General features: G+C 41.0%; 1 protein-coding gene across 1 annotated transcript in view; it reads right to left on the minus strand.

Annotated features, from left to right (window-relative positions):
• Positions 1-6,643: 6,643 nt before the first annotated feature.
• The window catches only part of LOC120302348 (nuclear receptor subfamily 1 group D member 2-like), a 46,204-nt gene continuing 40,709 nt past the window's right edge, over positions 6,644-12,138 (minus strand). The window contains exons 6-8 of the mRNA XM_039330569.1: positions 10,620-10,805; positions 9,647-9,857; positions 6,644-7,939 (exon numbers count right to left, since the gene is read on the minus strand). Of these exons, the coding sequence (XP_039186503.1) occupies positions 7,743-7,939; positions 9,647-9,857; positions 10,620-10,805 (594 nt within the window). The 3' untranslated portion in view covers positions 6,644-7,742. The remainder of the gene's footprint in view (positions 7,940-9,646; positions 9,858-10,619; positions 10,806-12,138) is intronic.

Genomic DNA, 12,138 nt, shown 5'->3' on the forward strand with positions numbered 1-12,138 from the left:
CTTGTTATTTTAGAGAGGACAGCACCGTTTTGTCTTTTCCACCACATTTTGTGTCCTCCATGCACTATTTCCAGGTGCTATCAGACACAGTAACTTACTCCCTTATACTCTTTATTAATTTGTAATATGTGGGAGTTGGAATGAAATGGATAAAGGTTTTGTCTGATTCTCCTTGTAGTTCAACTGACAGGAACAGAACAGAACAGAATAACAGAGTTGGAAGGAACCTTGGGGTCTTCTAATCCAACCCTCTGCTCAAGCAGGAAACCCTATTCCATTTCAGACAAATAATTGCCCTGCCCCTTCTTAAAAACATCCAGTGTTGGAGCACCTATAACTTCTGGAGGCAAGTCATTCCACTGATTAATTGTTCTAACTGTCAGGAAATTTCTCCTTAATTTTAGGGTGCTTCTCTCCTTAACTAGTTTTTATCCATTGCTTCTTGTCCTGCCTTCAGGTGCTTTGGAGAATAGGTTGACCTCTCTTCTTTGTGGCAGCCCCTTAGAGCAGCAGTTCTCAACCTGTGGGTCGCGACCCCATTTGGGGTCGAACGACCATTTCATGGGGGTCGCCAAACAAGGCTGTCCGCCATCCCCCCCCATTTTTTCCCCTTTTCTTTAGCTGCGCTACTCCCTCTTATTCTATTGGCTTTTGAAAGCCAATAGAATAGACTCTATTCAAGAGACTCTATTCTATTGGCATTCGAAAGCCAATAGGAATTGTCCAGGCTGTCTCTGCCCTGCTGAGACCGCCAAAAGCCCCAGTCTGCAAATGGTGCTGCAAGGAAAGCTTCCCTCCCTGCTGAGCAACTACTAAAAGTAAGTAAAAGAGGGCCAGGGGTGGGATGTGGAAGGCCGGTGAGTGCAGGGAGGGTTTCTGGCACGCATGGGGCCCGGCGGGTGCCTTACCTGCCTGGGCTGGGCCAGCTGGTGGCCCAGCCAGTGGTCACCCTGCACCATCGCTGCCCTTTGCCAGCTAGGCCTTGGCCGACACAGGGGACGGCACCACGCATGTGCGGCGCTCCCGGGCAGGGAAAGTCCTCGACTTACGACCAGTTGGGTACTCCTCAACTTACGACCGGTTGGGGGTCGCGGCATTAAAAAGATTGAGAACCACTGCCTTAGAGTTTGGAACATTGCTATCATGTCACCCGTCCTTCTTTTATTAAACTAGACATATCCAATTCCTGCAACTGTTCTTGTATGTTTTAATCTCCAGCCCCCTAAGCATCTCTGCATGCTTTCTAGAGCTTCAGCATCTTTTCTATATTGTGGCAATCAAAACTGGAGGCAATATTCCAAATATGCTCTTACCAAGGCATCATAATGTGGTATTAACACTTCAGGTGAACTTGATTCTATCCCTCTGTTTATGCAGCCTAGGACTGTGTTGGCTTTTTTAGCAGCTGCAGCACACTTTGGCTCCTACTTAAGTGATTGTCCACTCGAACTCTAAGACCCCTCTTACAGTTACTACTGTTGAACCAGGTACCGCTCACAGCAACAGCAAAGGAATGCAGGGCAAAGCAGGATGGTGACCAATCACTGAGACTACCTCTGAACCCACACATATAAAGAGCCCATTTTTTTATATCAGGCATGATGCAGAAGGCAGCTGTCCAGAGAGGCAGATAATTCAATCTCTGCAGCAACCCAAGCCAAACTGGCCATGAAGGGCAGTGCCCAGAAAATGGAGGAGATGCTCTTTGCCAGATTCCAGCCTAACTTTATCTTCACTAATGTCAGTGAGTCATTGTAGATCATGTGCCTGGCAAAACTTGTGCTGGGAGAAGAGGGACGATAGTGTTTTAAATCTGGATACTTAAAGACAAATGTGTAAGTTACCTGAGTTTCAGGCTGGGGAGGAGATGAAATGATGAGACCATCTCCATACCACAGTTAATGGGACATGAGGATGAGTGTTCATTGTATCATGAGAACACAGCAGAAGTGGAGACACACAGATAAGCTAGCAGTCACCTAACAATAGACAAGCACCTGGGATCCATTGAAGTAGTCTGTGAATTTAAATTATTCTATTTGTGTATAATATTTACAAAAGCCCTTTAAAGGGGAAAGGAATATTATTGTGGCCTTCACTGGCCTCTAGTGGTGAACAGAGGCCATTACAGTTACAAAAAGCTAACTGCCAACCATAAACCACTTGCCTGAAATTAAATGCAATATAAATCCTGCTTTGGAACATTTTTAGAAATGAAAAAAAATTAGGATAAAAATGTAATAAATACACTGTTTATATCATCTCAAAAAATGTGGGAAGATCTTCAGAGAAGCAAAACCCCAGGATATAGAGGAGTGATGACTGAAATAGATTAGCCTAACTCATTATTAACAATGTTAATACTTCCCACTTAAGCAGTTCCTAATGTTTAACTCAGGAGAACGGCAGGCATTGCCTTTTTAGAATGGCCAGGAATATTTCTAATGCAAATCTTCTCAATATAGATGTTACAAATACATACATTCCAGAATGCTGGGCAACAGAGCTGCTTTTCATAGGAAAGACAAGTACTGGGCCTCCATCATTCCTTTTCCTTCAGACATCCGAATTTGTTTTCCTGGAGGGTGGGGGTGCTGCACAATCCAGGGAGGCTTCAAAATCAGCAAGTTGGTGGTTGTGATGTTGCCATCTAATGGTCTTTTGTCCATAGAAAAGAGATGGAACTTGGATCGCAATGCCGCTCTCATCCTCTTGCAAATTTAGATTCCCTCTTCCCTGTGCACAGGCTGGGCATTAGTGTGTTTGCATGCATGCAGGCACCCCTTGTGCATCACCTGTCACCTTACCATCTAACATTTTCAAATAGTTGTGAAACTGCTTCGAGGTTTTGTGTATATTGATGGCATTACAAACAATAGAGAATATCCATTATGCCTGCCCATTTCAAACAGAAAACACACTAATAAGAGAGCTTGGGGAGGAGTCTTCTAAACAGTTATTCAAAATACGGTCTCTAAGCAGAAAATCTTACCTAAAGGATTGCTACAAGATCTACCTGTCTATGGAGATTCTCAGTCATCCAGGTCATGATTGTCTGAAAGGTGCCTTTTCAAGAAACTTCTTGAATGAGAAGTGAAACGTCTTCAAAGAAAAACAAGGAAGTCCAGTTGCCTCTTGAAGAATACAAGGTCTACCAAACTTATTTCTTTCTAAAAACTAGACTTATTACTACTGGGATTGTATTTTAATCTTTTTTCATTGAGACATTGTATGGTATTGACAGTGGAGTTACATTCCTTGCTTGATGAGAGCAACAACTTAATGACCATAATTCTGGGCTCAGTTCTGGTTGTGAGTCAAAGACTATCTGTAGGTCCTACCTTTTTTCTTCAGCCTTAAGAATTTGTTTTGAGGGAATTCAGTGCTTGACACAGTATAACACTGCTCTCATACTCAGTCTGGAAAAAAATTAACTCTTAAATGCATAAACCAAACATGGTCAGAGCCAGAACGAAAATAAAGCCTCATACTTTAAGGCTGTGTTAATCATCATTGGTTCTAGATCAGATGGCACAGCTTTGGGACTATTTAGATCATAGACACTTATAAAAAAAACAATAAAGACTTATTTGAAGAACTGGAAAATTTGTTGCAAGCAGGCTATATTGATGATTTACAGATTTCGGGAATAAAAAGGATTAAAGAGGGAGGAGAAAGCATAAGACGGGAGCTACTACATAGAAGGGTGGAAATCATAATCCCATATTTTTTCTTATTTTCTGTCTTCTCGATTTCTTATTTTTCTTTTTTAATACTTTTATTGTATTCATAAATTCTAATTAAATTCTAATTAAAAAATAAATCAAGGATCCCAGAATAGATTTGTGCAGGTGTCCAATCATGGATACAAGATGAAGTTTTGTGACCAGTTAGTCAAGTATTTTGCCCCCAAGTATTTTGATAGGCAGATGTTCAACAGATGAGTCCTATTCCTGGAGGGTTATTCTACTAATCATGAAGGTGATTGCTATCAAAGAGGGACAAGTCAGGTCACCCAGCAGATATTTGGAAAATCTGCAGTAGTTCAGCAGGAATATCTGAAATTAGTTTAACATTGCTGTAGCATCCACCAACCTCACAGGGTAGATTATTTTGCTGATATTAAGTCAGGAGCATGTTTCTTTTCTCAGTTCTAAACTCTACACCAGCAGCCCCCAACATTTTGGGCAACAGGGATCGGTTCCATAGAGGTTTTTCCACAGATCAGAGGGGGTGTGGCTTCGTGTGCTGCCTCTGCAACCCGCGGATGGGGCTTTGCTTGTTTGCGTGGCCGTTTTTGGCATGCTGCAGCCCAGTCCCAATCTACTGACCAGGGATTGGGGATCCTGCTCTACGCCAATATCTGGGCTCTAAATGTTTGGGTTTTGTAATAAGCTCCCCTTGGCCGAACTCAATGTTCTAGCACAATGGTTCTCATCCTGTGGTCCGCTGACTTCTGGGGGGAGGGGACCACAATGTTGTCACAGGAGGTCTGTGAAGGCTTGAAGAAATGGTTTAAAACTTAAGTCGTGGGGGTCCATGGCCATGTTCTATGGTCACAAAAGGCATTTAAAGGGGGTACATGGTAAAGAAAAGGTTGAGACCTGTTCTTCTAGCATACAGCCAAATCTGTTCAGTTCTGCATTATGAAGCCTCCAGAGGGAATCAGTCTGCTTCCATAGATTGATTGTTGGGGAACAAGACAGAGGGCTACTGCGGTCCTGAATTGCTTGCCTGATTCCAGGGATCACCTGGTTGGCTGCTCTTAAGTTTGGTACTACCAGTGACGCAGGAGCCTATCTCAAGACTGTGAATCTTGGAACCCTTTTTTGACACAGTCCTAACTCCTGACCACAAGAAGGACATAAAGCTTGTACTGTTAGCAAATATTTATTTTATTTATCTTTTTCATGTATTTATTGCACCTCAATTTTAGACAAAAAATAAATTCTCTCTTTTCTCTGCTTTGCCAGCATCTTTTATGAGTCTTTTGGACTCCCAGCAGTAGCAGTAGCAGCAGCAGCAGCAAATAAACCCCTCTCCATTTTTCCATTGCAGCAAATATACTTCAATTTAGGGAGGGGACTCTTTGTTCCTACATACATCTCTAAGAAAGTGCAACATTTGGTTTCATTTTCAAAGCAGTGTTGAACAGCAGCAGCAAGTGTCCCTCCCACCCTGCAAAGAACACCGAATATTCCCCACATCATGCATCAGGAGGGTGATCCAAACATGCTATGAGACCTCCTGTAAATGGGATGGAAAACCTGTCATATATCAATGTAGAGAACCAGGCAGGGCTGACCACAACCAGACGAGGACACTGGGAGATCCTACTGGAGAGAAGAGGGAGTCCAGGATCCTTTTTGGTCATCTCCGAGTCTTTTAAAAACATCCCAATGGGTTAAATCTATAATTAGATATGGGGAAAAATAGTTCCTAGGTTCTCAAGGCCTAGAGTGCTCAAGTGTATTAAACATGTGCATCTGCTGTTCCATCTCATTTTGAGCACAGAATGTGGAGTTACAGAAGTTAGCATCCTGCACATCTCCTCTTTCATTCTGTTTCTATTTGTCGTGGGAAAATACATTTTCTATTCTTTCAAGGTTGGGCTTCAGCAAAATCCAAATCCCAAACATACATCAGAGCCATTTCTCCAATGCTGTGTCACAATCGGGCATAAATAATAAAACAACAACACAGAATGCAACTGAATGTACATACCCATATGACCCTTTGGTGCTCCAAACCATATACATATTGCTCGGGACACTGATGTGCCACCATGATGTACAGTCTCAGAAACCCAGAAAAGCCATAACAGAATTTTTAAGAGATCAGAGGGTGGAACTAACTTCAGTATGCAGCATAGCTTCCAATGCCACCTTCACTTTCATTGTCCATGACTAGTGGAAGCAGAGTAAATTATGCAAAATAAACTAATATGGCATCTGTTTAAGTTGAATAATTTACTCAGGTCATAATTTACACATTTCTTGGCACAGAATCTGGTTGCTTTTAAAAAAAAAAGTAATATAAAGTGCAAAGAACACACCACTCCCTAAGGAAGGCAGTCTACTGATGATTAGGTGAAGTAGCCAAAAAATTCAGGGTTTACATGGGAAATCTATAATAAAAGACGGTGCTGAATATAATAAGAAAGGCAGCTTGGAAAGTGCTTGGGATTCTTGGCCCCATCCTTAAAAAGGAATGGGATTTGGAGGTCAAAATGAGAGACCAAGGATTTCTAGGATAAAATACCCCAAACTTCATTCTTTAGGGGGAACAGACAGAAAAGCACCAAAATCCAGAAAGTAATCAGAAAAGCTGAGCAGAAAAGGTCTCAGAGTGTTTGCTTCGCTTAGCCCTTTCTTCCTCATGGCTGAACCTTATAGGGATGGAAGGAAGACTGGCTAATCCAAATCGTTTTCTCTCTTCCAATACAGGTAGTTCTCAACTTATGACCACAACTGAGACATGTTAGCGAATTTTGCCCCATTTTATGACCTTTCTTGCCAGTTAAGTGAATCACTGCAGTTGTTAAGTTAGTCACATGGTTGTTAAGTGACATCTGGCTTTCCCATTGACTTTTGTCAGGACCTGAGAACACTGCAACTGTCATAAATATGAACCAGCTGCCAAGCCTCTGAATTTTGATCACACGACCATGAGGATGCTTCAGTGGTCCTAAGTGTGAAAAATGATCGTAAGTTATTTTTTTCAGTGCCATTGTAACTTTGAAGTGTTGTAAGTTGAGGACTACTTGTAGCTCTTTCAAGTCATCCAACTACAATCAATTTCCTATCACTTGCTGAAATACTAGACTTCTGATCAATTGACAGTATCTCCATAGCTTTCTTCCTCTTACTGCCTTTCTGTTGTAGCCACAAATTATGGAGAACCAATCTGTCACAAACTGGTGGAAGACCTTTTGTATTTTTGTTTGAGATCTTTATGAAATATGTATTATCTAGACACTCATACCTAACAAGATGAAAGAGAACTGGGATGTCAGTTAAACAGTTGCCGAGATAGGGGTGGAGGTGGAAAACTTAAGTAATTCTATTTCCTATTTGATCAGACCATCTACTCAGTAAAATCTCTTTTGTTTGTGTGTATACACATACATACACACTTTCTGAAAATAGCAGCAAAGGAACAGAGGCTAACAAAGGAAAAGAAAAAAAGTTTTGAGACTTGGGACTTCACTAGCGTGCAGATTAAGGAAGCTAGATTTTGCAGTAACTGCCTTACCAGGTGGTCCTACATTTGCCCACCCTCAAAAGCTACCAAGGATTACTCTTATGTACAATGTAGCTGGTGCATTTATATACAGGGTAGAGCCTCAAAACAACACCGTATGGAAATATATGTGTGGATATATGCATGCGTGTGTATACACACCCACACCCATTTAGAAATAACAGATGTGTCTAGTTTGTTTGCCTGATCTCTCTTGGCACGTAAATGATCTTCAGTCTGCATTGTGCTGTGGAGAGCGCTATCTGGGAAATGCATCCTTCCTTCCTTCATCCCATCTCTCTCCTCACTGGATCTACTCCAACAAGCTGCCAGGGGCTATAGGCTTCCTGCCTTTGTCGTATCCTTTCTACACCTCTTATTTCATCATTACGGTCATTTCCCAAAGAGCAACATTTAGTCCGCTGCAGTAAATTTACTTGATGGTGGATTTTTTTTTTCTTTCCTGAAGTCTTAGGGCTTATGAGATTGATGTGCTGGAATTAAGGGTTGATCCGGAAGGCAAGAGGTTTCTCTGAATGCTGCTTGTTCAGAGTTCTCAAGTCGGGGAGACGGAGAAGCAGCTTAGGGAAAAGCGTGGAGTCATCTGGATGCTTCTTGATTACTAGAGTTCTCAAGGCCCGGATTAATGTCTCCTGAAGAATTTCAATAGCATCCACATCGGAGACCCCAGAGCGATCTGAAAACCAAAACAAAGGTGTTAAAAATTAAGAGAAATAAAGAAGATATGGAAAAAGAGGGGATGGGTTTAGCTGTCTTGGAAAAATGATAACATATTAGGGAGAATTAAACCACTTAAAGATAGCCCTCAACTTACAAACAAAATGGAGGCTGGAATTGCAGTCGTAAGTCTGACTAAACTCAATTTTACAACCATTTTTACATAAAGTGTGTCATCATGGTCATTAAATAAATCATATGGTTATTAAGCTAACTACATGGCCCTTAATTGAATCTAGCATATCCAAGGGGTATTTTTTTTGCTGAAAATCAGCAAGTCACAAACCACAGTCACATGACCGTGGGACACTGCAACCAACCGTAAATATGAGCCCCAGTTGCCAAGCATCAAAATCTGATCACATGAACCATGAAAGAGGAGGAGACAGCAGTTGTAACTTAAGAACAGGTTGTAAGTAGCTTTTTGAAGTCTGCCGTAACTTTGAATAGTTATTAATTGACCAGTCATAAATCAAGGACGAACTGCACTATCTCACTAGATTTGTCAGTATCAAATGCATTATCAAATATATAAAATACAAAATGTGAAAGTGATCTGTGTTTTACATAAGATGATGTACAATGCAAAGTATATGCATGCATGGAATATAACTACAATTGCAGTTTATCTAATTGTATTATATTGCATTGTACTGTTTTTGACCCTTCATAATCTGGTTCTTCTAAATGCACAAAAAGGACAGAACAGACTCTTCTGACAAACTTAATACTTGTTGGACTTCTGAAATTTCAGTAGATATTTCTCGCACACCTACTTGCTCACTGGATAGAGGAATTTTAATGGAATCCTAAGAAATTTAATCTTGTACCCAATACCACAGCTTTAGCATAATCACAATTGCATCCACGTTTCTAAATGGTAAATTCATTAGAACCTGCCTATAAGCCCCTATGCTGAGAAAACGTTTCATTGTACTATTTTTAAGTATCTTCCTTCTCACCAGAAAATGTCAAAAAAGCAGTTCAATTGCCTGTTTCTCTGGGATGCGCTGGGGGGGCTATTTTTTTCTCCCCAAATTCCAGCTGGATTTATTTCTTAACCCATCCTTCCTTCTGCAGGCTTCTTCCATCATATCAAATTGGGTTCCATTCTGTTTTGGTTACAGAAATGATCTTACTGGCACATAAACTCCATATGATCCTCCACAAGGCAGGTGATCCTTGACTTACAACTACAATTGAGTCCAAAAATTTCCATTACTAAGCAGGACAGTTGGTTAAGTGAGTTTTGCCCCATTTAACAACCTTTTTTGCCACAGTTCTTAAGTGAATCACTGCAGTTGTTAAGTTAGTAACATGGATGTCATATGAATCTGGCTTCCCCATTGACTTTGCTTGTCAGAAGGTTGCAGAAGGTGATCACATAATCCTGGGACATTACATGCAAACTGCCAAGCATCCAAAATTTGATTATGTGATCATCATAATCACAACATCAACTGTCATGTAAAAAATGATCACTTTTTTTTCAGTGCCATTGTAACTTTGGTCACTAAACGAATGGTTGTTAAGTCGAGGACTACCTATACAGTCTCCAACACAGGATTATAGCAAGAAGGCAGGCCTTTAGCGAAAGTTACAAGAGCTCTTGCAACAAGTATGTCTCACTACCCAAAGTCTGGTTGCAACACAAGCTTACGCCCACCTGCTGAGACAAGGACCACAGCCATGAAGAGGGCCATCTCCTGTGCATCTAGCCCCAAGGAACTGAGCTTCTCGCTGAACTCAAACATGGCATCCAGCAGAGAGCCCATGCCCATGGAACGTAGGCTGCCAAGTGAATATGTTTCCCCACTCAGAAATGTTACTTTCTTCTCCTTGGGACTGAAGAGGGTGGAGAAGCGTACCATCAGCACCTATGAAAGGACAAATAGTGGAACAGTGTCCCATTAAGCAAAGACACATCTTTTTGACAAACACATTTTTCACTGAATGAAGAAACACAGCTAGCAACTTATAATTTCCCAGAGCAAACTTGTTATCATCTCCATCTGCATCTGAAGAACCACAAAAAAATTTGGAAAAAAAATAAAAAGGTGCCCAGTGAGGCAGCAGCTATGTGCGTGCTGTTTGCATCATGGGAGCAAGCCAAAGGCCTAACCAGTAATCTGCTTCAAGTGTAAAATTGATAAAATTTGTAGGTACAACTTTCTTGTCCTTACTTGCATTTTCCACAGTTGGGCAACTGCTGGGACACAAGAATGCTATTTGGAAAGAGTTCCAAATTCTGAGAAGAGAGTGTCTTAATTATAAGGAAAATTCCCTACTCCAACACGAAAAGCAGTAAGGAGGCAGTCAGTAAGGAGGTTTCAGCTTCAGCTCCAGTGAAATCTTGCCAACAAGATTTATGTTCTCCAGATGATAGCAAAGCTATTTGACAATTAAAAGGCAATTCCATAACACTTGAGACTGTGGAAAACAAACCTATCCCCAAAAGAGCCATTCTCTTTGCACTTCCTCATTCTTGCTGTGTGCCCTCATAGCTTCTCTCCAAAACAAAAAAATCATCCTGAGCACAGCTGCAGTGCAGAAAAGATCCTGAGGCTAACTAAGTTTGCATCAATCATTTTTTGCACAGATTTGGGGCTGTCCATGGAAAGAATGCACCCAGCACTGACCTGGAAAGTGCCCGCTTTGAGGAGCATCACTTGATCTTGCTGGCAGAGTGACTGGAAGCCTGGAATGCTCTTGGCAAACTCAACCACCTCCTTGACAGCTGGTGTGAAGCACTGTAAGAACTCTTCCCACACTTGCTGACTGCTCTTGCCACTGCCACAATAAGGGGTGGCATTCAGAGGACAAGCCTACATGCCACAAAGAGATTGACAGAAAGAGGGATGTTTGGTCAAGCAAAACTCTTTGCAAAAGATCCATTTTAACCCTCAAATGGTATAACTTAATACTTTTAAAGACACTTGTTCTCTCAACACATAAACAGGATGGCTTTGTGACTAGAATACAAAGTAAACTAGTTTAACCCAAAGGCACAGCCAGATATAATGAAAGGATAGAATTTGTAAAGGGAGAGGGGGAGAGAAAAATGATAAAAGGGTAATTTGCCTCACTGGCCATTCTTTTGGAAAAAAGAATATTTGTAACTTTTCCTTTTTCCAGTTGAGGTTATTTCCAAAAATGATCTTCCAATGGGATAAAAAGTTTTTTAAAAGTATCTTGGATTAGTAGAAAGCATTGCTGGAAAGTAAGAAGGATCAATTTGCCATTCTTCATTTGAAAGCCCTTCTATATGCCACCATTTCGAACAGTTTTAGCAGTAAACTCAGTAGCTTGCCAATGTGGACCTGCCATCACAACTAATTGTCATTTTAAAACTGTAATTGAGAAGTGGCCAAAATGATTTTACTAAAACAATGGATTGGCTCAAAACATTGTTCAAAAAAAAAAAAAACACTAAAATTTTTCATGAACTCATGCAGATAATTTAAGAGAAAACACCAGACGTGATTTTACTTCTTACTTTCTTTGGTAAAACTAAGAGCCACAAACAACTATCTGAAATCACCAGGAGCTATTTTACATTTGTGGTGGCAACTGATTGCGGCACACAGTACTTTACTTTGTACCATTTGATCTGGACATAGCCATTCCATTTGGAGGGCACCACTTTTACTATTTAATCCTGTGGTTCATGGTTTTAAAAATTAGAACAAGAGCAGTTCCTCATTTAAAACAGGGACAAGGACAGGAACTGGCCATGGGAACCACAGATACCATGCCAGCTTGTTCTACCAATCCAAGGAGATTGTTTGGTTTGCTTTCTTATTTCCACTGCACTACCAATAATTTACAGCAGAGGGATGTCAAGGATTTGAAAATCAGTTTTCTTTTGGCAAAGCCAATATTTTTATCTGAGATCCAAGGAAGTAGACCCAAATCCATGCTCTGCAGGCTTTCCTCAAATGTAATATCTAAGATTTTAAACTTCCAGAAAGAGACATAATGTGGCTCCAGGGTGACTAGCAGTGACACCAGAGTGTCTTACTGCTAGTTGGCCGAGTTCTGATTGAACAGAAATTCTCTGGGACAAGACAGCATCAGTCATCCTCTGCTATTTCCCCCAATCGCTCTGCATGCACCAAAGGGTGCATGCAGGGCGATTATATCAAGAAAGCTGCTTGT

Source organism: Crotalus tigris, unplaced genomic scaffold, assembly GCF_016545835.1.
Source record: "Crotalus tigris isolate CLP2741 ecotype Arizona unplaced genomic scaffold, ASM1654583v1 scf7180000024429.2167931701:2281839, whole genome shotgun sequence".
Taxonomy (NCBI): Eukaryota; Metazoa; Chordata; class Lepidosauria; order Squamata; family Viperidae; genus Crotalus; species Crotalus tigris.